Raw genomic sequence first — 27,614 nt, 5'->3', positions numbered from 1 at the left:
CAAACACAATTTAACATTGAGCTCAATGGGTTTTGCTAGATAAATGCAATTGATTACCTTATGGATTACTTTTCGAACCCCAGGACTGGATCCTAGATTCAGTCCCGGGACATGTACTGTAAACAGTTAAGTAAAAGTGTTTTGGTTACAGTAGTGATTTTGAAAGAATAGAAATGTATTTTCAAAGTTGCTACTTCAAAACTTTTCAGTGAAAACCAAGCAATGTTATCCTTCGGGAGGAAATTCAAGTCACAGGTAAAGTAGGTTCTCGTTACTTTTATAATCCAGTACTGGACTCCTAGGTTCAGTACGGTTCTGGGCATAGACTCATGGGTCTCCCAGGGTCGGAAAGGTACAGTTGTTACACCCTCAGCGGCCCAGGGGCAGCCGGGTGCAGAGAGAGTAGGCCCATTGCAATCCAATTGAGGGTAGGGGGCCGTTGGTTGGTGGCTGCAAGCAAGCAGGCCATGCGGCTGTGGGAGCTGAGCTCCTGGTCACTTACTCAGGGCAAGTGGGGAAGTAGAGTAGAGTAGTAGTTGCTCTTCCAGCGGCACTCGGGCTGCTGGGTGCAGGTTGCTTTTGAGCCGCCGGGCGCTCAATGTTATCCAATGGGTACGTTAAAAAGTGGACAAAGGCTGCAGTCTCGGCACGGAGATTCTTCAGGTGCGACCACCACTTCGAGAGGTAAGTTGGGATCTTGGAGAAGAGGTAGGTACCTCAAAGAAAGGCACAGGGGGCCGCAGGGCTCCGATTGCAGGGGTGTCTTTTGGTGTCGGGAAATCTTACCCTCAGCTGGTCGCGGTTGGAGGGGTCCCTGGTTCTGAGGCTGCAGGCATCAGGCATCGTCTGGTTCGTCGAGGAGGGTCTTTGGGCACTGGACTTCGGGTCTCAGTCGCCGGGGGGACGTCCTCAGGCACAGGCCGGGCTTGGCGGGCGCAGAGTGGGCTGGATTTGCGGTTCCTGGCTGGCACCAGGGGCATTGCTGTTTGAGCAGAGCCACTGCTCGTGGGAATCCCAGTCTTTTGGAAGGTTCAAGGCAGGCAGGTCCTCTGGGGTTTTCGAGGTTGCTGTCCGCAGGAGACGCCGGAGTTTAGCAGGAGCAGGTTCAAGGATCAACAGGCCTGTAGGGTTCTGGGACAAAGTCAGTGGGCGTCGTCCTTTTGTTAGCAGCTGCACAGCAGGTCTTCTTGTTCTTCTTCTTGTTGCAATCGGGATCTGAAGAAGGAAGGTTCAGGGTGCCCCATAATACAAATTTTAGGGGTGTTACAGGTAGGGCAAGGGCAGGGACCCTGTCCTGGGGTGGGTACACGCCCTAGCCTGCACCTCTCCTGTGGTAGGGGGGCAGGAGCTTAGCTGTGATTGGGCAGGGCTCCCCATCTCCAAGATGGCCGGAGTCGTGCTTTAACTCGCCTCTCCCACCTGAGGAGTGGGGTGGCATAGGCTGGCACACCCCCTTTCCTCACTTAGGGTTTCCCACCGTTCTTCCCGCCAGAGTCTGGGTCAGAACCGGTGGGGGCCCATTGCTGAGTACATCAAGTGGCCTGGAGAAGCTCACAAAGGCCTTTGAATCTTCCCCTGCCCATCCAGGGGGAAGAGGCGTGGTACCTCGTCCCAGGATGTGCTTTGTTTCAGGCTACCGAGAGCACCAGGGGTCCAGAGACATGTCTGGTAGTGGCAGCTTCAGTAGCCACACAATCAGGACACTGGGAGTTGGTTAGGTTTCAGGGGGCATCTCTAAGATGCCCTCTGTCGTGCATTCTACATTAAATCCCACACTGGCATCAGTGCGGGTTTAATGTGCTGAGAAGTTTGATATCAAGCTTCTTAGTCTTCAGTGAAGCCATCATGGTGCTGTGGAGTTCGTAATGACGACCTCTCAGCACTGCACCTACAGTGCCCAGGAATGGCCCTGGGTACTGTAGGGGCACATGGCTCATGCACCTGTGCCCACACCACTGGCATAGGGCACTAAACTAGAGGGGTGACTGATGGATGCCAGGGCAGTGAGCTTGTGGGCATGGCACACAGGTGTGTGTGCCATGTCGACTCTGTTTAGTTCTGTACTTAGACACTGAGAAGGCAGTGTGTGGGTGTCAGGGTACAGGGCCCCTAAGGGTGGCACAATAAGTGCTGCAGTCCTTAGGGGTCTTCTCTGGTCACCATGCCCTGGGTACCTAGGGTACCATTTACTAGGGGCTGACAGGTGGCCAGAGATGCCAATTGGGTTTTAGTTTCAACACAGTTTTAGGGAAGGAACACAGGCCCTGGGCACCTGGTTGGCAGGAGCCCAGGGCACACTCAGTCAAAGCACATCAGTAATTCAGCAAAAAGTAGGGGCATGCCAATGCAAGAAAGAAGGCACGTTCTCACACCCAGTCTTCGTCTGGACACGTCCCACGCTGCCTCCCAGCAGATATTGTGGCTCTGTAGCACCTTGGGCAATGTAGTCCTCCCTACAGAATGTGGCCAAAATCTAGAAGATTATCAAGCTCTACGGGAGAGCGCATTTCCTTTTGTAGCGTCTCCCAGGAACTACTGTGGTCCTGCAGCACCTTGGGAGAGGTAGTCTTCCTTTCAGAATGTGGACAAAAACCAGAACATTAGCCTGCACTGCAGGAGAGTGCGTCTAATTTTGCAACACATCCCCAGCAGCTGCTGTGTCCCAGCAGCACCTTGAGCAATGTAGTCTTCTTTTTGGAAGGAGGCCAAAAAACACAGGATTTTCATAATATTATCCGTCCGCAACTCAAACCGCCACCTTTCATTTCATCTACAGGCTTCCCGGGCAGAACCAGGACTCAACCGATGAATTTTCAGACATCCTTACCTTCTCCCCATGAGTTATGTCAACTCCACTCTCTTGGGTGACTTCAACTTCCGAGAAACGAAAGTTCAAAGAAAATAGGAGACACTGTCCACAACATCATGGATACACTCAATGTAGTACAGAATGTCACACACACACTACGAAGGCCACATACTTGATCTTGTCTTCCCAACACCACCCACAATCCAAAGAAAACCACCCATACCCCTGGACTGGACCTACTACTTTGCCATCTTTATTTCCCTGCTCAATATCCTATCAATAAACCAAAGTCAACGGAAAAAAACCTTCATATTGTTCAAAGGCTTTTCCCTAGAGAACCTAATGCTTGAAATCCATGTCAACACACTTAAAAAAATTCAACACTTTTTTGGAAAAGTATGTAAACATACTTGCGCCAATTAAACACACGTTTCATAGCTTGCATTAAGAGCTATGCAACTTACTATCAGACTGAGCCTTTTCAGTACCCAGAGTTCTTAAAGGAGGTACGTTTGGCATCAGGAGAAGGCCAACTAACCCAATATTCCTAGGGTTCAAAAAGAGAGATGGCTTTCGAAGCACTGGCACCCAAGTACAGAAGTTTGAGGACTTTGATTAGGTGAGAACAGCTCTGCTTCTACATCGCGAGTGTTGGGAAGCCTTAAGAATCAGAATTAACAAGGATGAAGGGTGCAGAGTACCATTTTATAAGCGATATCCCTACGCCTATCAGTATAAGTAAACCACTGATTCTAGGCTTCCCTACAGCTTGGCCTACCCACCTTTTAATACAGTGGAGCATTCTGAAGCCAGTCACATTTTAAATTGTCTCTCATTTCAAAGTTGTCTCAGGTATTTACTTCCTGCTAGGAGCTTCATTTACTGGCTTGGTTATTTCAAAACGTACAGCCAACTGGCTGTCTGAGACAAGTGGAGGTACCCCCCACTGCATTTGCAAATGAGTCAATCTCTCTACGAGAAATTCTTGAGTTAACCAGAATAATTATTATGGGCATGTCTGGGTTAAAATTTCATTCATTAAGATCTTAGAGAGGTTAATTGATATTTGTACATTAGCCTCTCCATCCCTTCCCTAGAAAGAAGTGTGTGTAACACAGGATTGCAAAAATAGAGCAGAATTTTAACTCTTTAAGAACACCCTCTTATCCAAATAAATGTGGATTAATGCATTTTAAAATAAACAAATATATTCCTAAATTACTTGACTTTTTTAATCTGATACTCAATCTAACTTCAATAAATCACTCAGCGATATAATTTAATATAGGTGACAGCACAGTGGGTACCCCTAAATATCAGTCACTCATTTTACTATTTAAATGACACAGGAGTGAAATGCTCTTTGCACGCAATGTGCTAGAATATGGAGCACACTGGCATCTTCCCATGCCTGCTTTTAAAGTATCCCTATGCTTGCATGGACGTTTGCTCACATGAAGGGGGAACACATTCATACATGTACTTTTCATAGACTGTCACCTGCTAGTACACACTAAAGGTTGTATCTGCGTCAGGCAATACTTGTTTGAGTAGCTGTAGGTTATACTCCAGGCGAAGAATGTGTCATTTATACAGAAGCAGGGAAATGCAAGACAAATATACAGGCATCTGTCCACAAGATATGAACAAGCATTGGCATATCGCTTTTTGGGACCTTATGAGTATTTAACCATGCAGCATATTATCCTGGGTGCTACAACATCTACTGTTATTTTATGTGCCACTGGTGAACAGCCACACACAGCCAAGGATGGGCTTCTGTGCTATTTAAGAAAAATATGATAAAGTCTCTTCAAAATTAGAAAAGTGTATTTCTTTAACAAAGAAGCTTTGACACAAATAGGCACATTAGAGCACTGCATTGAGAAGTTCACTTATTAAAGTGTTTTTTGTACAACTCGTAGTCTCAACATATATTTTGGAAGTGCTTTTTAAATGCAATAATGAATGGGGGGAAAAAAGAGTTTTAGAGAAATAAGATATAACCGAGGCACGTTAAACCACGCCATGTTAAATACCCAAGACCCTAAAGCATTAAAAACTAAACGATCACATTGAGTATGCCCTTACAAAAAATTATCAGCAAATCAAACGCCTCAAAAACCTATTCAAAATGCACAAGAAAGAGTAAAGTCAGCTATATAGGTGGTTTTTCAATCAAATGTCCTTACAGTGGTGGCTTCAAACCACAACATAGGCCTGTATTCACAACTTTCAAGTACTGTTGTGTACTGGGTGCTGGAACACCCCAATGCTCATGGTTCCAGCTCTCCTGCTTGCCACTGACCCAAACAAACAACTTATGGACAGTGTGTACAGCAGCTGGGAACCCCAACCTTTGTCGAGCAAGGGTCTTTGGGCCATAAAGGGCTAGACTGTGTTTTGCAGCTGCGCAAAGGAACTAAGCAGCTGCCTGCTTTGAGGAAATGGTTAAACTGCAGTCCATAGTAATTCGAAGAGATTAAAGGCTTTGGTACTCTGGGTTGGGGGCAGAAACCAAACATCCACTCTAAGGAACCACAGAGAGCACTGATGCTGGAAAGCGGCTTTCCTCTCCGAGAAGGAGGGCATGTGCTAGTGTGATGGTGGGCAGGTGCAGTGAGGGACGAAAGATCACAGTAAAATGCCAAGAGGACAGACAAATTTGCATTAGAACATCAAATCAAGCTGGACTGTAATAGCGGACAGGGGCATGTGTGCGGTTTCCTAAGATACTAGTGCTTCAAAAAGCCAAGGGATGGGTACTGAATCAGTCACATAATTTGGCATTAGACTGCCATGTGACTGGAAATGCCCTCAAACTATTGACTTTCTAAGATAAAAGCCTGACTGGTAGTCTACTTTATCAGAGCCCTAATAGCCTTTATGTGGTGGGAAAGTGGAATACTACTGGCCTTCCCTAGCCCTACCGGCTTTCCAAAGGCTAGCAACTGAAATATCTGCCCCAGCCCTCCCAGTCTTTTGGGGGCTCTAAGCCGGACATGTGATGAACTCCCCCCTACTTTTCCATAGGCATTGTTCGACATGTGACTCTCCCAGTCCAACTAGCTTTCCAAAGGCACAAGCTTGATGTGAGTAACTCTGCAACAGCACCCCCGACTTCTTAAAAAGAAGGTGTAAACCTGCTTGACTGACTTCCCCAGGCTGGAGCACACAAGCTTTAAAGCCCTGGTGATTTCAATGAAATGGTCAGGATGAGTTGGGCTACTATAATTGTAATTTTACCAAACAAACTGGATATTTCTTGACCTTAGGATTCACCACTGGGGGGTGTAAAAATTAAGTGAGACATCCCGCTCGAGTTGTGACTAATGTAAAACTCGTGTGGGTATGAAAAACTGCTGAGAAAGGATCGGCTTTGCTCTTTGCACCCTTACTTATCTGACAAAAGACAGACCTGTCGCGATGCCAGTGTCAACCTGAGCTCAGACATCCCCAAGTGAAAGCACTGTGCTGAAGAAAACAGACCCCAGTGCAGTCAGCTAGTGACATCAGCACAGAAGCAAGTCATTCCTTGGCACGATGGTGCATGCAGTCCCTGCAGCGCTGGTGCGCCTGAGAGCATTGTCCAGCGATGACCGTGGAAGCGGCAGGCACCCGTCACTCTTCCTCCATGCATCCTTTTCAGGACAGCTAAGAGTAAGGTGCCCGGAGGCTTCAGACTACATCACAAAGAATCCTCGTCCAGAATTCTGCGAAATCATGACCGATGCAAGGCACTGCAGAGACTGACTGAGCAGGTAACTTAGCTCCAGGGTTAATGCGCCTGTTGCAGTTACCAGTGAGGTACCTGCTAGTCAAAAATTCGGATTATGGTGGGACTGGTTCACCCTCAGTACTGGAATAGAGGGAGACGCATCCGAGCTATTAGTTAGTGCCGAGCCACATTAGGAATGTAAGCCAGCCCCAGAGAGGACTACTGACGGGACAATGCCAACATGCTCATGTGTTTAAAAAAAAACAACAAAAAAACACTCATTCAAAATATTTATTCGGCTTACAAAGCCATACAAGATCAAAAACTAAAATGATTTACAGTACATAACATGCAATTCTCCAGTTAATACAGTGTCATAATTCATCATGTTAAAATAACCCCAGGCCCGAGCAGCATAGAGGGAATGCTTAGCCTTAACATTTTCTAATATAACATGTTTTTCTAATAAAACTTATAACAGCATAACAGTTTTCAGGGGTTTCAAGAAGAATTAAAAAACGAAAACCTTCTTGATATGAATTAAAACTGCGCTGGAAAGAAGCTATAAACATCACTCTTGCTATTTTAGAAAGTGCACAAAATAGGAGAAAATGTACCTTGCCTACAAATACTATCATATGGACACGGTGGCAAGTTAACAGACCATCCTCCTTGAACAGGAAATGCCATTAGAAAATGTACAGTGTCTATATATTGTGAGTTTTCTATAAGAGAAAGATAAGATTTGGTCTTCTGGTTGAATATTTTAACTTCCAAATTTGTCACTGAGGTAGTCTGCAGGAATTGCACCCATGCTTAAACTGAGCCTGTTCATTATAGGTGGTCTTAACTGAAGCTTTAGCTGTTTGAATTATTTTGGCTGGATGCGTAAAAAATACATTACAACACCCAGCTCTCTAAAATTGCGATGTATGTAACCAAGCCAATTGATACTCAGCATTGTCTAGGGGGCCAGGCAGTCGTGGATGATCTGTTTAAAGAATTCCAGTTCCGGCATTAGCCTGATTTTTAGCCACAACATCTTGGAGGCCAAACCCACACAATCCTCTAAAAATGTCAGACTCACCTTGGCATGGTAAAACATTTGTTGAGGCTGCCTGGGGGACCATCAAAAGTCTAGATAGAAAAACATTTTCTATAGTTTGGAGTCTGGTACAACTTTGGTACCTCCAGACTCCAACCCCATAAGTAGCAACTGAAAAGCACTTAGCATTAAAAAGGGCTGTCAATTCTTTCATGGGTCTATAGCCCAATTTAACTCCAAAACGGAAAATTGCTTTTACAGCTCTGCTTTTCTATTGGGACTTTAGGACCAACAATGGGTCCCAGGATAATTGTGAATTAAAAAGGAGCTCTAAATAACAAAAGTTGGGTACCTTCTCTACCACGTTACCATGGCCAAAAAGGTTTAGATTTAGTCCTTTTTGACCTGCATACCGTTATAAAGGACATCCGAGGATTAATCTTAAGATCCAAAGAAGATATTAATACAACAAAGGCATCACAGGCTTTTTGCAGGCTGTTTGATGTCCTTGCTAGAACGGCAGCATGATCTGCATAAATTAGGGTCATAGTAATAGAGGGAGTACCCACTCTCAGAAAATTTTACTTCTTTTGGAGAAGATGGGCTTCTAGTCCATTTATTTAAATGATAAATAAAAATGGGACCAGAATACATCCCTGGCGAATGCCCTCAGTTGAAACTACAGAACGCGTACATTCTCCACCTGGGAAGTAACGAATATTGACCATGGTATTCCAATGCAATCTTCGAAGGAGAGTGACCAGAGGTTAAACCACCCCCATATTAACCAGCATGCCCCACACTTGGCACGGTTGACAGTGTTGAAAGCACACAACAAATCCCTGAATGCTAGTTGTAAAGATTCCTTTATGGTTTTGGTGTATTTGCCAACAATGAGCGATAAGTTAAGACATGCCTATTCCCCGTCTAAAGCAAGATTGGGCTTCGAGAATAAATTATTTGAAATAGCCCACCCCTCTGGGGGCACAAACAAAACCTCCCCAAGATCTTTGCTGTAGAATCTATCAGGGAAATCGGCCTGTAGCACGAGGGGTCAGCTCTATCACCTTTTTTAAAGATGGGGAAACCGTGGCTCCTTTCCAAAATGTAGGGAGTGCACCAATAATGACAGCTATAAAAATATTGGCAAGTAATGGAGCCCGTAAGTCAGGATCTTCTTTGAACAAATCCATCAGGTCCTGGAGCTTTTCTACATTTACCTTGCCTAATTGTTACCTGAACTTCCTTTATTTAAATATATTAGGTTAGGTGAAAGGCTAATTCTCTTCCTTTCCCCATATTTGGTTCATCTTCCAGAGCAGCTAACATTTTATTAAAAGGGTTTAAAATGCAGAAGAAAAAAAGTGACTCAAGACGTTTCAGAGATTAAACATTCTATGTAGCAAGGGGGGGGGGCTGAACATCGGGCGTTTATAACCTCTCAACATTTTTTCTTATTCCTTGAACGTCTTGCAACCAACAAATCCTCCCAAACTTCACTTCAGAGCTCAACCCTTCTTGCTGCGATTGTGTCCTTATAGACCTCCCGGGCAGTCATAATTGCTTCCCTATCTTTTGGGGCAGCCTTGAGGAACAATTTTAGCTGCCTATGTTCTTTTGAGCAGGCACTATTAAACCACCGAGGGATGGGGGAACTGGATGTGGGGTATGAAGTCGTTAAGGCTTGGGAAATGGCAGAACATAAGCTCTCAAAATCCCGACTAATCACACCGAGGAGGCCTCATCCGATAAACACCTGTTAATTATCTCATAATTTTCAGACACAATTTTTTCCTCCAAATTGTATTCTGAACCCTTTATTTGCATTAAAAGCAATGGGGGCGGTAATTGTCTTAGGGTCAGCTGTAATATGATCATATTTTTTAAAGCTATAAAGGGTTATGGTCACTGTCAGGATGTGGAATAACCTTAATATCAGTTATTAACAAGGATAATCAATAGCAATTAACATAAAATCGATGGTACTAGTATTATTTCCTCCTGCAAAACTCAAGTGGCAATTACCGGTAGCCTTCATACAGACGGTTAAAAAACGAACTAATTTGTAATCAAATTATTATTCACTGCGTCCCCATACTTGGAGAGTTTGAAGTGCGATAATGCTTGACCCCACCCCAACCTGCTATTTTCTATACCACACACTCTCTAATCGTTAATCAACACGCTGGGCACTTAGTCGCCTACCCATAAAATGCTTAACGGGTGAATGGCATCACTTGCCTTCAGAATCAACTCATTTAGCATAGTTAAAACACTTGTGTTTTGATGGTCAAAAATGTTGTGATAGAAGTGCACAATCATCACTTCCAATCCGGAAAGCAATATCATGTGATACCAAGGGTTGGAATCTAGTAACTTCACTTTGGCCTTGTTACATTTCACCTAAATGAAAATAGTTATTCCGCATCTCTTCCTCCCCGAGACCGCAGAAACAGCAGGGACAAAATACAAAAGAAAACCATTTACAAAACAGTATTCCAGTGCCCATGTCTCTTGCAAACAAATCAGCTCAAACTTTGGGATAAAGCTCAGCTAATCCTCACTTGTTAATTTCGAGTGAATCCCAGGGATATTCCAGGATAACAGAGAAGTTAAAATCTGCGTCAATTTGACAAGAAGGGATAATTACGTTTTGACCTTGATCCCCTTCCCCAACCCTAAGGAGCATAATAGTTATATGTTCAATCAATCAATCAATCAATCAATCAATGCATTTATATAGCGCACTACTCACCCAGAGGGTCTCAAGGCGCTAGGGGAGGGGGGTCCGCTACTGCTCGAACAGCCAGGTCTTGATGTTGCGATATAGGGTCAAGCTGACTATTCTCCTGTGGACGTCAACCATGCTCTTGTAGGCGATTTAATAACGAGAAACGATTGGCGAGTGTTAATGTAGGCAGCTCTGTCCAGGCCACCAAAATGACCCGGTCCCATAAAATTTACAGGTTGACCCCTGTTCAAAACCCATGAATGTCTATAAAATTAATCTACGGGTGAAGCTTTACTTCCGGAGGGGTAGTTCACCAGGTGGTTTAATGCTACTAGTAAATTTCTCACCACTCAAGGGGATCTGAAATTTATAACTACACACTCCCCAGACGGAGATTGAGGGTGATTGCCTACTCCAGTGACCCTTCTGACTGTTAATATCTCGTAACAGAGATCGTTCACCCAGTGAGCATTAAATTCAGTGCATAGTTTTAGTTTAAGTCTTACTCCATTTCCTTCTTCCCCGTACCTAAAACCATTGCGATGTTGATTCAGGTGGCAAACAAAGACTTGGCAGATGGGGAAGATTTTGCATAGATCTATCATTAGTAGGGTTAATTAACTCTCCTGACCCATCAGAGAGAGCTTCTCTTGCTGGGCAAATGAAGATTTGTCTCCCCATATTGTTAGTGGGATTACTTTCATTTGCTAGCGGTAAGTGGATGGCTTTCAATGGAGCAAATAGATTCTGGGGCAGACTAGGAGGAAGGTGGGTGGATGAGGCACCAAGCATAAAAGTTATTTGGGAGCCTGCGGCCAGCTGGTTGTTTGTCAAGTGCGCCTTTTCCAGATTATGCTGCATATACTGGCCACAGGAAGTTACCGCCTCCTTCTACCCTGCTTTAATTTTTGCCATTAAATCCTCTCTTAAAGATCTCACCAGGGATTCTAACAATTAAGTAAAATATCATTATGAGCTTTTAACTAAGCATCTAATTGAGCCACTATACAAGAGGTGGTACTTTCTTTTTGTTACGTCTTTACTGGTGAGAAACCATCAGGCCCTTCTGTTGAAATAGATTGATGCTGGATGCTTTTACAGAGGCGAGTTAAAAAGAGAGGTAATGTCTATACTGGCTATTGAGGGGGTCTAGATTAATAGAGAGCCCTTCACATGTCTTCCCCTGCTGGCCAAAAGGCAATTGTTCTCCTGCGTATTCTTGTGAATCCGCATGTGCTCCAATAATTGGGTGTATATTCTCACTTGAGACCATGTCTTTCTTTGAGCTACAGACGGGAGGCTCGGTAACCGGAGAGTTTGAACTGTTGCACTATGCCTGCACTGGTAGCTGCCAGTGATGAATGCCACCTTACTGCATCAATTTTATCCCTCACCCGGCCAATTTCCAAATTGAGAGCCCCCTTAACTGTGGGCGGATAATTTGTAACCAATAGAGATTTTGTTGAAGCCAGTGGAGCGATCTTTGCGATAACGGGATACTGCATTTTCATTTTCCCCTTTGTCCTGTCAAACACAAATATAATAAAGATACAGGTTTCAAAGGGTACAATTCTGATGTAGTGATCCTTTATGGCAAATCTTACTGCATTAATCCACATGAGACTAAATTAAATGGGGGTGGCCCAGATCAGCCTCCGATGGGCTCTGACCGGTGCGACCTTGGCCCGGGCACATCTTGCACAGGTGTTGTGAACGCACTTTGTAGCGCCCAATACAGATGATACAGGTTCAAGGGGCCGCCTCCTGGAGCCCTGTACATACTGGGACTTACAGTCCCTCCTTCCTGCTTGCCAACAGAGCGTCACTCATCAAGCCTTCTTCGTGAATTTAACAATGAATATCTAAAGACGATGAGAGCATAGTCTTTATCGGGAAAACTGCAACCTGTTTGTGGGTGAAGGGGGCAGGGGAAGCAGTGGGCGGTCAACCTGGGAGCACTTCCAGTATATGCCCAGCTTGCGAAAGCTGTATATCCCACTTACTGCAAAAACCAGTTGCTAAATTACGCCCAAGAATTCAGCACACGTTTTACCCAGCGTTGGCCCTGCTCCAAAATATTTAGCAGTAAGACTGACAACTGTAGTGTGAAAATAAACAACTGGTCAGTACTGCCTTTAAATACTCCAGCCTTCTTTTTCCAGAGACCTTTGGTTACAGCACTGGGCTGTGGCTGGACTGTTGGCTGAGGAAATCACGGACATGGGTGAATGAAGATGGGGAATTGAGAGGAGCGGGTTGGGGGCCGAGTAACGCAGGGTAGGACTGTGGTCAGAGTTAAGCGCTGGGAAAGGGAAAGTGAAGGTGTAAAGGCAGGGAGGGACATGTTCGGGGAAGTGTGAATTGCTGTCCAGGACTGTGGGCGCAATGAAGGGCTGGCCAAGGGCGAATGAAGGGGTAAAGGGAGAGGCGGCATGAGAGCAGCAACCCAAAGACGGCGAGGTGGCTTTATTATTTTCACTTCCCACTGTGCCCACGGTAGAGGGTAAAGGGCGGGGCGGCTTGGGGGCAGAATAAAAGACTGATGTCAAAGTGCCAGGCTGGGGCAGCACTGTGGGCAGACTAAAAGACTGGAGAACGATGAATGAAGGCAGAGTCAATGAGTAGGAGCACAGAGCAGGGTTAGGGCAGAAGCTATGGCTGGCGACAGCGTCCAGGGCTAGGGCACGGGCAAGACACTGAGGGCAGTGCGGGAAAGTGTGGCAGATCCCAGGCAGGATGGGATGCTGAGCAGGAAAGACTAGGATAGAGTGCAGTTCTGGGAAGGAGGCTGTGGCGGTACTAGCCAGGGCAGTGACAGTGAATGATTGGAACAGTTGGGTACTAGCACAGAATAGAACTTGACTGGGAGTGAACGAACGGCATATGGCATATTGCAGGACTGGAGCTGGTGGAGGATGGGACAGAGCGCATGGATGGGACAAGACTAATTGCAAGGCGCAGGATTGTGGTGCAGGGGTGGAGTGTAGGCTGTGTCGGCAGCAGACCGCCGGTACTAGGCAAATGCACATCTTCGGTAGGGTGCAGATCTTGAGTAGGTTTGGGGTAGAGTGTGCAACAGGGACAGCTTGGGCATTGGGAGCAGAGTCACAGCTGTGGGTAGTTCCTTTGCAGAGTGTAGGTCCTTGATAGGTTTTGGGCGTGTGGAGGTCCAAGGAAGGAGTGCTGGAGCAATGTTCCGACCGGGGACAAGACGGCAGGTTCTGGACAGGACCAGATCAGGTCCTACTGCCAGCTCTCCTCTCCTGTCACCCTAGGGCAGAGGTCTTCAATCTGTGGGGCGCGACCCCCAGGGGGGTCGTGGAGTCCTGGGAATGGGGTCGCAGAACAGATTTTGTCAGTTTGCCTTAGTGGCGTTGGGCTGATTGAGGGTGCTCATGGCGGAGGCCTAATTCACACCAAGGGGTGAAAAACATCAAAGCCTCATTAACAAGTAAAAGGTCTTTTAAAGACCTGCGAAGTACTCAGGTGTGGCTTTGTGTGTGTCCAGTGAAGCTGTTTCAGCCGGGCTCACATACACGAGGGGAGGGGAGGGGTGGGGTGGCTGGGGAAGGAGGCTGTAGCCCTTTGAGTTCAATGGGCGTTGCGCGCCTGGAGCTGTGGGTCCCGCCAGTAAAGCACGTGAAAGGTCCTCATTGGTTCAAGTGCCACGAGCCCTCATACCTGGTGCCTGTGCGGGAGAAATGTGCGTGAGAGTCTGTTCTTCATGGTGAGATGTTACAGCCTGTCTGCCACCCCCTCACCCCCCGCCCCCAGCAGGGAGGCACAGAGATGCCCTCCCATGAGAGAGGAAGAAGTAGTAAGAAGACACAGAGATACTGACCCCCCCCACCCCCCATGAGAGAGGCACAGAAAAGGTGGGTGAATGAATGATGGATGGATGAAAGGGTGGATGGATGAAAGGGTGGATGGATGAAGGATAAATGGATGGATGAAAGGGTGGATGGCTGGACAGATGGATGGAAGAATGAAAGGGTGGACGGATGAAGGATGGATGATGTAAGGGTGGATGATGAAGGATGGATGTGTGAAAAGGTGGGTGGATGAATGATGAGTGGATGGATGGATGAAAGGTTAGATGGATGAAGGATGGATGAAAGGGTGGATGGATGAAGGATGGATGAAAGGGTGGATAAAAGGTTGCATGTATGAAGGATGGATGTGTGAAAAGGTGGGTGGATGAATGATGGGTGGATGAATGATGAGTGGATGGATGAAAGGGTGGATGGATGAAAGGGTGGATGGATGAAGGATAAATGGATGGATGAAAGGGTGGATGGCTGGCCAGATGGATGGAAGAATGAAAGGGTGGACGGATGAAGGATGGATGATGTAAGGGTGGATGATGAAGGATGGATGTGTGAAAAGGTGGGTGGATGAATGATGAGTGGATGGATGGATGAAAGGGTAGATGGATGAAGGATGGATGAAAGGGTGGATGGATGAAGGATGGATGAAAGGGTGGATAAAAGGTTGCATGTATGAAGGATGGATGTGTGAAAAGGTGGGTGGATGAATGATGAGTGGATGGATGAAAGGGTGGATGGATGAAGGATTGATGTATGGATGGAAGGATGAAAGGGTGAATGGGTAAAGGATAGATGAATGGAAGGAAGAAAGGGTGGAGGGATGAAGGATGGATGTATGGATGGAAGGATGAAAGGGTGGATGGATGGATGTGTGAAAGTGTGGGTGGACGAATGATGGATGTGATGAGGTCTAACAGGCGCATTTATGGTTGTCGATAGTTGCTGATGATGAGGAGTACCAGTTTCTAGAAACGTTTGTCGGAAGGGGGTCCTTACGCCTAAAAAGGTTTTACAAGGGGGTCTCGGCATCAAAAAGTTTGAACACCTCTGCCCTAGTGGAAGAACTCATTCTTCCAAGCGCTTCCTCCCGCCTCCTACTTGGCACAAAGTAATGTTAAAGGGTAGATGTTAACTAACGCAGGGAGATCAGACGGCACTTCTTGGGGTGCCAGAGAGGGGAGTGGGGCTGGCTGTGTGTGTGAGCGAAAAGCAGGTGCAGAGTGTTGGAGACACGAGGCGTGTTCATGTGGGGGGACAAACGCGATGGGTGAGGGTGGAAGCGACAGGCTCTCGGTGGTAATGAGCTGAAGACAGGTCTGTGAAGAAACAGGCTCAATGCGCGAGGAAGAAGAGCAGAAAACAGGTCGGTGCACAAAGAAATAGGTTCAGCATGTGAAGGAGAGGGTGACAGGTCCGCGTGTGAAAAGACCAGCTTTGTTAGGGGGCAAAGTAGGACAGATTTGTGCGTGAAGAGCAGGCGCAGTGCGCATGGGGAGACCGAGAAAGGAGAGGCGAACCGCATACGTGTCAGGAAACAGGCTCTGTGTATGAAGAGACTGGCGCATCGACCCTGCAGCAATTCTCAATATGCGTGTGCTCCAGTTCCCCAATCTTGTCCAAACATACGCAAAAACGTCAAGCCATCTGCTCTGCGCATGCGCACATCGCCTCACACATTTACTGTTGACTTCTACGCTGCAAGTTTGCACTTGCGAGTAGCAGTCTCCCGCATGTCACGAGAAACTGCATGTCCCAGCAGGCAGTGCGTACGGCACATAACAGGGGCAGCTTGAGTACTTGAAAGCAGCAGTAGCGGGGGCCTATGAAAACAGCCTTTAAGTTTGACCTTGGTCTTTCAAAGATCAGCAAAAGTAATGAGATAAGAATATGATTTACAGCCCCGACAGCCCTGCTTACAGAAAATGACATTGGAACACTTAAAACATTGAGTGCTCTGGTCAAATGCCGTTAAGGAAAGTGAAAATGAATCGAATCCCTAAACAGATGCTACAATGGGACAAATGGAAGGATACAAGTACTGAGGCACTGCTCTGTGGGAGTGAAAAACTGAAGAAACAGAGGGACAAAGAGGAAGGATTGATTATTTGCAAGCAAGGATTTTTAAAGGACACAAACAAATAAATGAAATTCAGTGTGCGATTCTGTAAGCCTACAAATAATTATATACTAAACGCTTGACTTAAAAAAGGATTTGGAGGATTACACCCGACCAGATGCTTTTTACATCTTATTCACTAATGGGCCTGGATCATCAATGCAACAAACAAAATAGAGAATTAATGGAGACAATGAAGCCTATGAGCACAGGAACACATCATCAAGTACAATTAGAAAGTGCCATCCACACAGGACATAAAACTCTTTCCTCCATGTCTCACAATCAAAAAAATCAAGGGGGACCACCCTCCTTCACAAAAGGCAAACCACAAGCAAAGACAAAGGACAATAAAGAGACACTGCTTGCTAGGTCATTCAGAATCAGGAAGTGCTCATACACCTTATATGGTACGACAACCAAGCAGTAACACTAGTAATCAAGAAAGCTTAAACATTTACAACATTGATGGACAGGTATTACAGTTTTGCTGGGAGTTTTACTACAATCTAGGCTTGTTTACTGCAACATTGCATGTCCCCAAACCTTATAGACCCTCTAGAACCTTATAAACAACATTATTTAGCATTATGGCAGTGCAGCAAGTTACGGGTGCTGAAAATAATAGACCTTACTCCATAGGATACCTTTAGTTCCCATGTTACTTAAAGTCCTTCTTTCAAACCAGTTCGTGTCAGTTATACCACAACTTCAAGGCACCTATCACAGACTTTAAATTTGGAGGAAAGTCTCATGGCGTCTTGCATCCGAATCTCGGAGCAAAACAATGGACACTTCTCAAAAACATATAGAAGCATAAACCACATCACACAGGTTATTAACATGCAGATCAACTGTAAAATGCAACCACAGTATCCACAGGTTCAACTTACGTTCACAAGACAAACCACCCATTTTTCGGAGCATCGACTAGTGGGACCACCCAAAACACACAAATGACCACACACATATCTAAATTTGTCGACAGGAGATGCTGGAGTAGGATTCAGGTCTCTAAATTCTGCTTCAATGGGCAAACCCCACAGATTAGATGTGAAACCGGGGCGTACAAGAGAGCCAAGGTGAAAGCAGCGCTAAACAAAAAACAGACAGTTGAACATAATTATCATGTTCATCATCTACTGCTTACAGTCTAGGAATGTGGTTAATAAAGGATTACACCTTTTGACTATTCTCAGCACCTGCCAATAACAATGATCCAACTTTATTCAAACGAGATCTGAAAATACAGTTATGCATATAAAGGGAGATTTTTGTTAAAAACTGAAATTCACTGGGTATTGTCTGGTTTTCACTACTTGGTTCTACAAGTAAAAAAAAAAAAGTGTATGGCAAGCATAATATAGAGCAGGAATCCTTTATTTAACAAGTTAACACGGTTTTAAGCAAACCGATTAGAATCAATATACAGCTTTGCATTGAATCTTGCAGGAGGAAATAAGATGTCATACAAATGTTTAATGGCATGCCTACTATGAAAACAAGCTGCATTTGACACATGCCTAAAAAATGCCTCTTTCCAAACATTTGGATAGGAAATCCTTAGCTGAATTGTACAAAGAAGACACAGACTCAGTGTACAGAGAGATTTCAAGTCTTAAGCCGCAAAACCTAACACACACACAAACAAACGATCTAAGTGTGGAGGACGAACAGGTATTAAAGACATACAACCAAACGTTGAGTGGGGGGGGGGGAGGGGGGGAGGGATATTCTTTATAGAGAACCGAAAATATACCGCCTTTGACTTACCAAATGTCGTACTCCATTCCATGAATGGTACATTAGGGGGAAAGCCAAGGCAAATTTTGCAGAATAGATGAGAGCTGGACCCAGGCTAAGGGACTTAACTAGATCCAAATGAGAGGCAAAGTCTCCTGGTAACAGCAAGGCAGCTACACCAAAGAGGGATACTCCTGTGAAGAAAATAAAGTAAGTTAAACACAAACATTTACAAATCAATTCACCATTGCAGTACTCCTCTCCCCAACCCTTAAAATGTAGGATACCGCTGAGAAAACCGCATTGATTTATAAGGATAAATTACTTACCTGCAATCCTAGTTCTCTTCCAGGGGTATCCTCATCAAAGTCATAAGCACATGAATATTCCCGCCCATGCGCAGGGACCCCGTAAAAAAATACACGTATATGAAGTTACATATATATACTATAATATGAAGTTACATATATATACTATAACAAAACAAAAAACAAATGCAGCCTTCCATAAATTAAGAGCTGAGTAATGCTATAAGAATTCACTTTGCACATATACATAAACCAAAAAAGCAGGGAAAAACAAAGTACATTTGAAACTGCTTTAATGCACAGTAGAAAACTTAATCCTGCAAAGAGGAATGAAAGCATTGCCAGCTCTCAGGCTGCATTGTAGAAAACTTAGTGTAGAAAAGCTGAAAAGCTAACCCATAGAAATACACAGAAAAACTGGCACTGTACCTTTAAGGCAGCCATGACTCCTAGCTTCCCATCATGCCTCAGGGGTGACAGTTAGGTCAGTTGTTCTTTGCTGAGACCCGAAGGCCAGGGCACAAAAAGATGACATTTACCTTGATCATTTGCCCGGGGAGGCAAGAGGCCTGCTTATGACTGATGAGGATACCCCTGGAAGAGGGCTAGGATTACAGGTAAGTAATTCATCCTTCTCTTCCAGGGGATCCTCATCAATAGTCATAAGCACATGAATCGAGTAGCAAGCCCATCCCCTATTCCTGCAGGCCAACGATAAACATAAAATCAAGCAGACATTGAAAAAACACCATAACTCCAATCAAGCTAGCATTGGAACAAATTCCTCAAAGAGGCTTGGCCTCCTTGGGTATCTGCTCTGGATTCAGAATTAAGATAGTAGTGTCTAGTAAACGTGTATCCCGACTTCCAAGTTGCTGTCTTGCAAATCGCGGCCATTGGTATATTATGTAAGAAGGTTATTGTAGCCGCTGTTCCCCTAGTGGAGTGAGCTTAAGGGGAAACCAATAGAGGCTTGTTCGCCAATTGATAAGCCAGTTTAATGCAGGACACTATCCACTTCGAAATGGATCGTTTGGAGGCTGGAAAACCTGCCCTAACTGCACCATAGTTTATAAACAATTGGTCAGACTTTCTAATGTATTTTGTTCCTTCCAAATAGAATTTAAGAACCCTCTTAAGGTCTAGTGAGTGAAGAGACCTTTCTGTTGGTGTAGCTGGATTGGGAAAAAAAGAGGGAAGAGAAATTGTCTAGTTGACACGCTCGTCAGATACCACTTTTGGTAGGAAAGAAGGAGTCCTCCTCAAAACCACCCTGTTGTGATGGAAAACCATGTAGGATTCCTTAGATCAGAGTGCCTGGATTTCACTTACTCTGCGTGCTGATGTAATAGCCACTAGAAAGGCAACTTTCCATGTTAGGTGCTGTAATGTGGCCTTATTAATGAGTTCGAAAGGAGGACCCTTTAATTTGGATAAGAATAGATTCAACTCCCAAGGAGGAGGAGGAGGTCGGACAGGGGGGAAAAACCTTCTGCAACACCTGAAGGAAATCCTTGACCACCTGAAGCTGAAAGACAGAAGGTTCGTTAGGTGACTTTCTGTAGGCTGTAATGGCCACCAAATTAACTTTTATAGAGGTGTACTTCAAACCTGATTTGGCTAAATAAAGAAGATACAGCAAGATTCTCTCCTCTTGCCCGCTAGTAGGATTAAAATCATTACGCATATACCACAAGTAAAACCTCTTCCATTTAAAAGAGTAAGAACTCCTTGGTCTCTTGGACGGTCTCTTTGACTCCCTCAAAACGTTCATACAGTCCTGGCGGAGATTCAAGTGTCAGTGTTGCAGGACTTCAGGAGCCATGCTGCCTAGCTCAGTGACGGAAGCCTGGGGTGCAGAATCTTCCCACCCACTTTGGTCAGAAGGTCCGGTCTGCACGGAAGCTTCCTGTGCGGACAGATCGAGAGCTGGAATAGGTCCATATACCACCATTAGCAAGGCAAGTCCGGTGCTATTAGGATCATCTTCATACTGGATCGGATGAGCTTAGTCACCAACTTCGGGATGAGCGGAAGGGGCGGAAAAACGTATGCAAATGTCCCGGACCGGTCTATCAAAAGAGGATTCCTCTCGTTCCTGGCTGGTAAAATCTGGACGCGAAGGCGTGGCATTTTCTGTTTAGATCGTCTGCAAAGACGTCGATGGATGGACGACCCCATTGATAAAAGGTCTGCCACCACCTCGTCGTTGAGCACCCAGTCTTCTTGTTCTTCGAAGTGTCGACTGAGAGCGTCTGCCTGCACGTTCTGTTCTCCTGGCAGATGCACCGCTGTGATCGAGAGATTCCTGGCCAGGAGCCAGTGCCAAACCACTTGGGATTCCAGTGACAGTGGGTGAGAACGTGTTCCACCTGGTTTGTTGAAGTAATACAAGGTGGCTGTGTTGTCTGTTTGTATCAGTATACACTCGAACTGAATCGATGGATGGAATGCCTTGAGAGCTAGATGAGCTGCCCGCAGTTCTAACATGTTTATATGATAGGTTTGCTCTTTGCTCGACTACCTGCGTCGAGTCTGTAGCTTATGGGCCGCCTCCTCCTCTCTAGATTAGAGAGCTGGGGCACAGGAAATAGGATCTTGATTCTGGCTCAGTATGGCTTCCAGCAGGGGAGGGGTACTGTGGACTAATGCTTGCATTTAGCATTGACCATTGACAAATACACCAGCATGAAAGATGGCAAATTATACAGGGCGTTCATGGACCTGAGCGTGGCGTTCGACAGCGTGGTCCATAATGGGGGTTGAACTCGCTATTTAAAATGTTATTAGGCAATAGTACGTAAATGCAACGGCTTCAGTGCGTTACACTAAATCGGGAGATTGTACACGTCCTTTTAAAATTTCCAAAGGAGTAAGACAGGGCTGTGTACTAGCCCCATTTCTCTTCTCCCTATATACAAATGGAGTGGAGAAGGCGCTCACAGTGGCTACTAGGGATGTTCTCCTCTACGAAAACCAAATGCTACTGATACTGTCCTACGCAGATGACGCGGATCGGGCTAAAAAGGCTATTAACAGCGTATGTCTCTTTTATGGACTCATTATAGCTAAAAGTAAATCAATCGAAGTCTTTTATAATTATAGCTGGGGGTACTAAAAGAGACAAAGTCCCATATTTTAGCGCGGACGCAGGAAAAATTGAGGTCGTAGACTCTTTCCCCTATTTAGGTATTCTTTTTGACAAAGATCTGTCATGGGCAAAACCGATGGAAGGAAGGAGGCTGGTGATGGAGAGGGTTATCACTGCCGTAAAATCTTTTGTAAAGAAATCGGGTGCCAAACCCCTATTGCCAATAAAAAACATATACCAGGCTAGAGTAAAAGCAGCTGTGACCTATGGAGCCAGGGTCTGGGGCACGATCGCATCTACTCCACTACAAATTATCGAAAACACATTTTTTAAATCTGTAGTGGGCCTCCCTTTGTCCTTCACGAATGGGATCTTACACACGGAATTGGCCCTTTCTTACATATCAGATCATATACAACTAGCCCCACTCCTCCTATGGCATTCTATTTGGAAGAGAGAGACAGTACTACTGACCCAAATGGTAATTAAGAGCTGCCTAGAGATGGATAATTGGAAAAGATCTAAGTGGCTAAGTTACGTGGAGACAGTTTTAAAAGAGATAGGCCTCCACGAACTGTTTAAAGATCCTCTGGTTTGTAAGAATGTGTCAAAGCAGAAAGTTATTTCCATGTTTATGTTGATGGCTGAACACAAGCGTAGGGAACATTATAAAGAGAAACACGCAGCACATGTTTATTACCTTAACCCACCACTAATGGAGGGAGATTTCTCCTACCTAGCCAACATAAACAGTGCGCAACATAGATTTATATCGTTAACATTCCGCACTAATTGGATTACTCTAATGCTTGGTTATCCTGAAAAGACAGAACCACTCCAATCTAAGCATGTGCCCGTGTGATAACCTATCACCCCAAACTGAACTGCACTTGGTTTTATTCTGCGGGCTCTATGAGAGGGAAAGGAAAGCCCATCTGAAACCAATTTTAAAGAAAATGGGCTTTCAGCAGTGTCGGGTAGCACTATTCTTTCTAAAAACATTGCCCGACCCTTTGGTTTGCTACTCTGTAGCAACATTCCTATGGGCCTGCATGAGGAAAAGGAAGGGGATGATGTCCATTTAAGCAGTTTCAAATGTACTTTGTTTTTCCCTGCTTTTTTGGTTTATGTATATGTGCAAAGAGAATTCTGTGTACGGACCGGAGGCTCCGATTATGCCCTATTCTTGCTTTGCTTTATTCTTACATAAAAAACACAGCAGCCAGAAAAAACATATCAACTTGATCTTTTCCAAACAACCAGGAAAAACGATCATTTGTGCCAAAGAATGAACACAAGTCCACGTTATGCAACTTCAAGTTCCATCAGGCCATAGAGGGTTGCCACATCCTTAGTCCTACAGCAGTGTCCATGCCGTGTAGATAGTCCCTCCATCTTGTCTGACCCCCCTCTTTCTTCGCTGCTTCGCAGCCAGTTAAGTGACTCTCTTTGTTTCTCTTCAAAGATTGTATTTTTATGCATGTTAGGGGACCGGAGCGGTTTTCTACGCTCCGGGTTATTGTTTGTTATCTTTGATTGGCATTACTTTTTTCCAACAGATTCCCTTTGGCCGCAGGAGAGTTTTTGCTCCTTCCGCTGCGGTTTCCCAAATTTGATGCAGCGTTTCGCCGCTAGAGGGAGCTCGCGCGTCTTGCGGCGCGGTCTCCTCAGTTGAGGCGTTGCACTGTGAGACACAGTTGGACCACAAGCCTTGTTCCCTTTGCCGCCACACCTCGACGCCCTACGGGGCAGTATTGGCCTATTACCTGCAATTTGTACGCCCCGCTGGGGGTCCGTATCGCGGCTCTGCCGCTCTAATCGCCTGCGGGCATGTTGGGCACAGTTTCTGCTGACAGGCCTTTATGGCTGTTTTTTCTTTGAGTCCGTGCTGGGTGGCGAGACGAGTCCCGGTCTATTTAGAGGGACTACGTTCACAGGAGGTTAGTGCCACCTCAATTAGCGCTTCTTGGAATCGCCTGAAAAGCCTGCAGACCTCTGGCCTGCCCATACTTTGCTCTGTCACAGCAGACAGGTTATAACTGTAGGTTACCCACCTGTATCTTAGTTGCCCTGATTCCTTCTTTGTTAGTGTCTGTCATGGATCGGGGGGGAATATTATGAGGAGGAGGAGGTTCAACAGTACCTACCTTTAGATGATACTTTTTTCGACGCTGTGGACGACACCATTTACAGGTGTGTGAATGAGGTTGTTGGCCCTATGGAAGAGCGTCTTTCCAATCGCATTATTGCAGATTGTGCCAAGCTTGCGCAGGGACACCTAGGGACCCCAGCCTCTACTGTTGCCCCATCGCCTGGGGAGAACTCCCAGGCCCGAAGAAGCCCTGCATGGAGGGGGTCTGGAAGGGGCACAGGGGGTGGACAAGGACGCATTTGAGCGACTAAAAAGCGATTTTTTGGGGAAAACAGTCACGCCTGTTCCTGCTCCCCTTCCGGCCTCGGAGTCCGTGGCATCTCCTCCGTTGCCCCCGCCATCTCCTGATGGGGATACGCCAGCGGACACGGATGAGGAAGACAGGTCTGTGCAGTCTTGTCGCCCGTCCACCTCTCCAACCACGTTGCCGCAGGGCAGCACGGGCATGCTAGACCCAGATGAGATCATTCATCCACGGTCGGCAGCCTGGGCGCCTGGGGACAAGGTGGCCAAGGTAGTGGCAGGTCACCACCGCAAGCCCTTGGAAAAGGAGGCCAGGGGATGCTTGAGAGCAGAGTGCCCACGCCCCATGCTTGAGGGAAAAGTAGGACTGACTCCAGAACTAGACTCCAAGATGGCCACTTTCTTGGCCAAGTACATGAAATACCTCCGCAAGGGTATCGATCGTTCCTGGTGCTCCTGTCAGGATAAGCTCCTTGACATGATAGGGCCACTGACAAAGATCCTAGATATGGCGGAGGAGGCAAAAGGGACAGGCTCCACCATATCCCCTGAAATTCTGTCGAATTGGGCACAACAGGCTGTCACATTTTTGGGGAATGCCAATTGTGTCCTATCCACAGAGCGTTGGCGCTCCCTGTTAATTAAGCTCGACCCGAAATTGGGCGACTTGGCCTCTTCGGAGGCGGGAGCAGTGGCGCAAGGGGGCCTCTTTGGCGATCCATTCGTCAAGGAGTTGGGGAAGTTTGTGGCAACCTTCACCTCTCTAGATAAGGCCCAGTCTAGCATTAAAAGGGTTTTTCAGTCACGTTTCTCCCAAGGGGCTGGTCGCAATAGGGGCCGCGCGACCGGTCGCAATAGGGGCCGCGCGACCGGACGCAATAGGGGCCGCGCGACCGGACGCAGTGGTCACCAGAACCCTGGCAAGGGACAAGGCTCAGAGCGGGGGCAATATCATACCACCGCAAACTATAACAACTTTTATCCTACCAGAGGTCAGTGTGTGAGAGGATGCGGAGGCTTCAAGCACAATGCAGGCGGCAACGGAACCACCGGTAAGTGTTATACCTGCAGAACAGGTGTCTGTTGGGGGCCGCCAGGGGCGTTTTCAGGGTGCGTGGGCTCAGATCACATCAGATGCTTCGGTTTTGAGAACGGTGCGGGGTTTCCACATCACGTTTTACGATTTTCCCCGTCAAACCAGTTACCCACGCCCCATCGCCTTTTCAGAAGCAGATGCGCAGCTGGTCGACGACGAGGTGGCCGCGTTGTTGCGCAAGGGGCCCATTTGTCGGACGGTTTTGCACCCCAACGATTTCCTCAGCAATATTTTTCTAGTGGACAAAAACAATGGGGGGAAACGACCGGTGATAAACCTCAAAGAATTCAACGGGTGGCTCGTATATCAACACTTCAAGACGGAGGGGATCCATCTACTCTAGGATGCCTATTTGGTAATTCCCATTCATCCTCCACATCAGCGGTTCCTCCAGTTTTGCTGGCAGGGCCAGGTGTACGAGTTTACCGCCCTTCCGTTCGGTCTTTCATCAGCGCCTTGGTGCTTCACCAAGGTGCTTCATCCTGCAGTGGAACTCCTCAGGAGCCAGGGTATTCGGATGATCGTCTATCTGGACAACATCTTGCTGATGGCGCAATGCCCCACAGAGCTAACACGGCAACTACGGCAGATGGTCTCCCTTCTGCAGGGACTCTGGTTTGTCATTAACGGGGACAAGTCAGTTCTCTCCCCAACACAGAGTATAGTGTTTCTCGGGTTCGTGGTGGATTCTGTCCGCTCCTCTTTGAGTCTCCCACCCCGGAAGGTGGCCAAGATACGACATATGCTGAGGCAGACCATCACAAAGACACACACCTCGCTCCGGCAGATTGCCCGGGTAATGGGCCTTCTCGCCTCCTCTATCCAGGCAATCTTCCCCGGGCCCCTGCATTATTGGGCGCTGCAACGCTTAAAGGCGCACCACCTCAGGAGAGGTTTATCGTACGATCAATCGGTGCCCCTCTTGATGGAAGTGAAGGAGGAGATGTCTTGGTGGCTCACTCCTATGGAGGCGTGGAACGGCCGAGCGATCTTTGGATCGGTTCCGGACCTGGTCATCGAGTCAGACGCCAGAAAGATCGGATGGGGCGCCCGTTGTGGAGATTTCTCCACCACCGGAGGCGTCTGGTCATCAGAAGAGCAGCAGTTACACATCAACTGCTTAGAACTTCTGGCAGGATCGTTCGCAGTACGATGCTGAACCAGAAACAGAGTGACCTCTTGCGTCCTTTTAAAAATGGACAATGTCTCGGCAGTTCGCTATGTGAATCATCTGGGAGGCCCTAGCTCCCGGGCCCTAGCGAACTTGGTGAAGAAGTTTTGTGACTACTGTCCGAGTCATCATGTGTCCGTTTCGGCGGGGTACCTGCTGGGCCAAGCCAACCAAGTGGCAGACTGGCACTCCAAACATCTGAGGTATTCCAGTCTGTGGAAGTTGGACACGCAAACCTTCCAGTGGTTGCACGGTCTTTGGGGCCAGTTCACGGTGGATCTGTTCGCTTGCGCTGGACGACCAACTCCTGCGTTTTTTCAGTTGGAGGCCGGACCCTCTAGCGGAGGCAACAGATGCTTTCCTGCAGGACTGGAGTCAGCAAACGGGTTACACGTTTCCCCCCATTCTCCATGGTGGTGCGGACAGCGGCCCAGATCCGCCAACAGAGGGCGGAGGTGGTTACCCCGTTTTGGCGGTCTCAAGTGTGGTTTCCAGTTCTTCTGCAACTTTCCTGGGATTTTCCAATCCTACTCCCCCGTTTCCTCACCTCCTCCTGAATCCGAACGGAGAATGTCACCATCTCATTACCGAGGGGTCTTTCCGCCTCATGGCATGGCGGCTTTCAGGCGTCGCTGGTCGCTCCCAGGCCTTTCAGGATCGGCTGAGATGCACCTCTCAAAATCCTGGGTAGACAGTACCTCAAAGCGCTACCGGTTAGCCTGGTCTAAATGGATGCGTTGGTGTCTTCAACAGGATTTGGATCCCATGGTCGCAGGAGTCGTACCATTTTTAAATTTTTTTGCGGAATTGGCAACTGAGGGCCTAGCATACCGGTCTATTAATGCAATACGATCTGAGATTTCAGCGAACCACTGTCCCATTTAAGGCACCCCGATCGGGGAGCACCCTTTCGTTTGCAGGCTCCTTAGGGGTATTTGTCTGTCGTTACCTCCGGAGCCGCGGTATTCAGTATTGTGGGACGTCAATCAAGAGTTAAATCACTTCCTGTCTTGGCAACCCAATAAGTACCTGTCTTTGAAGGAAATTTCTGCCAAGCTAGCAATGTTACTTTGCCTTGTCTCCTGCTGCAGAGTGTCGGATGTTCAGGCACTGGACATTTCTGCCAGGGTTTTTCCCCCCGGAAGGGGTTACCTTTACTATAGGTCGTCGTACTAAGTCATTGTCAAGAACAATCTCTTACCCAGCTTTTACTGACATGCAAAAACTGTATGTGGTGAAGTGCTTAAAGGTATACGAGGATATGACACTTGAATTGCGCCCCCCGGGCACGCAGCAACTGTTAATTGCTTTAAGGAAACCCCAAAAAGCGGTATCCTCCTCCACCATAGCCAGGTGGGTGTGGTGGACCATGCAAGAAGCGGGGATTGATACGAAACAGTTCGGAGCTCATTCAGCCAGGGGTGCGATGGCTTCCAAAGCCTTTTTCCCGGGGGCCTGTTTAGAGGATCTCATGCGTGCGGCAGATTGGTCATCGGATTCCACTTTTAAGCGGTTTTATTACAAACCGGTAGTGGACATGGCTCAGTTAGTGGCAAGTAAGCTT

General features: G+C 46.7%; 1 protein-coding gene across 2 annotated transcripts in view; it reads right to left on the bottom strand.

The window, feature by feature from the left end:
• SDHC (succinate dehydrogenase complex subunit C) overlaps positions 1-27,614 on the bottom strand; it is a 125,296-nt gene that overhangs the window by 27,366 nt on the left and 70,316 nt on the right. For both annotated transcript variants that reach the window (XM_078670912.1, XM_078670911.1), the window contains exon 5: positions 18,020-18,183. In XM_078670912.1, the coding sequence (XP_078527038.1) occupies positions 18,020-18,183 (164 nt within the window). The remainder of the gene's footprint in view (positions 1-18,019; positions 18,184-27,614) is intronic.

This window comes from Lissotriton helveticus, chromosome 12 (assembly GCF_964261635.1).
Source record: "Lissotriton helveticus chromosome 12, aLisHel1.1, whole genome shotgun sequence".
In the NCBI taxonomy this organism is placed as follows: domain Eukaryota; kingdom Metazoa; phylum Chordata; class Amphibia; order Caudata; family Salamandridae; genus Lissotriton; species Lissotriton helveticus.
Note: the sequence above shows the minus strand (reverse complement) of the source record. Positions and strands in the feature narration are given on the sequence as shown.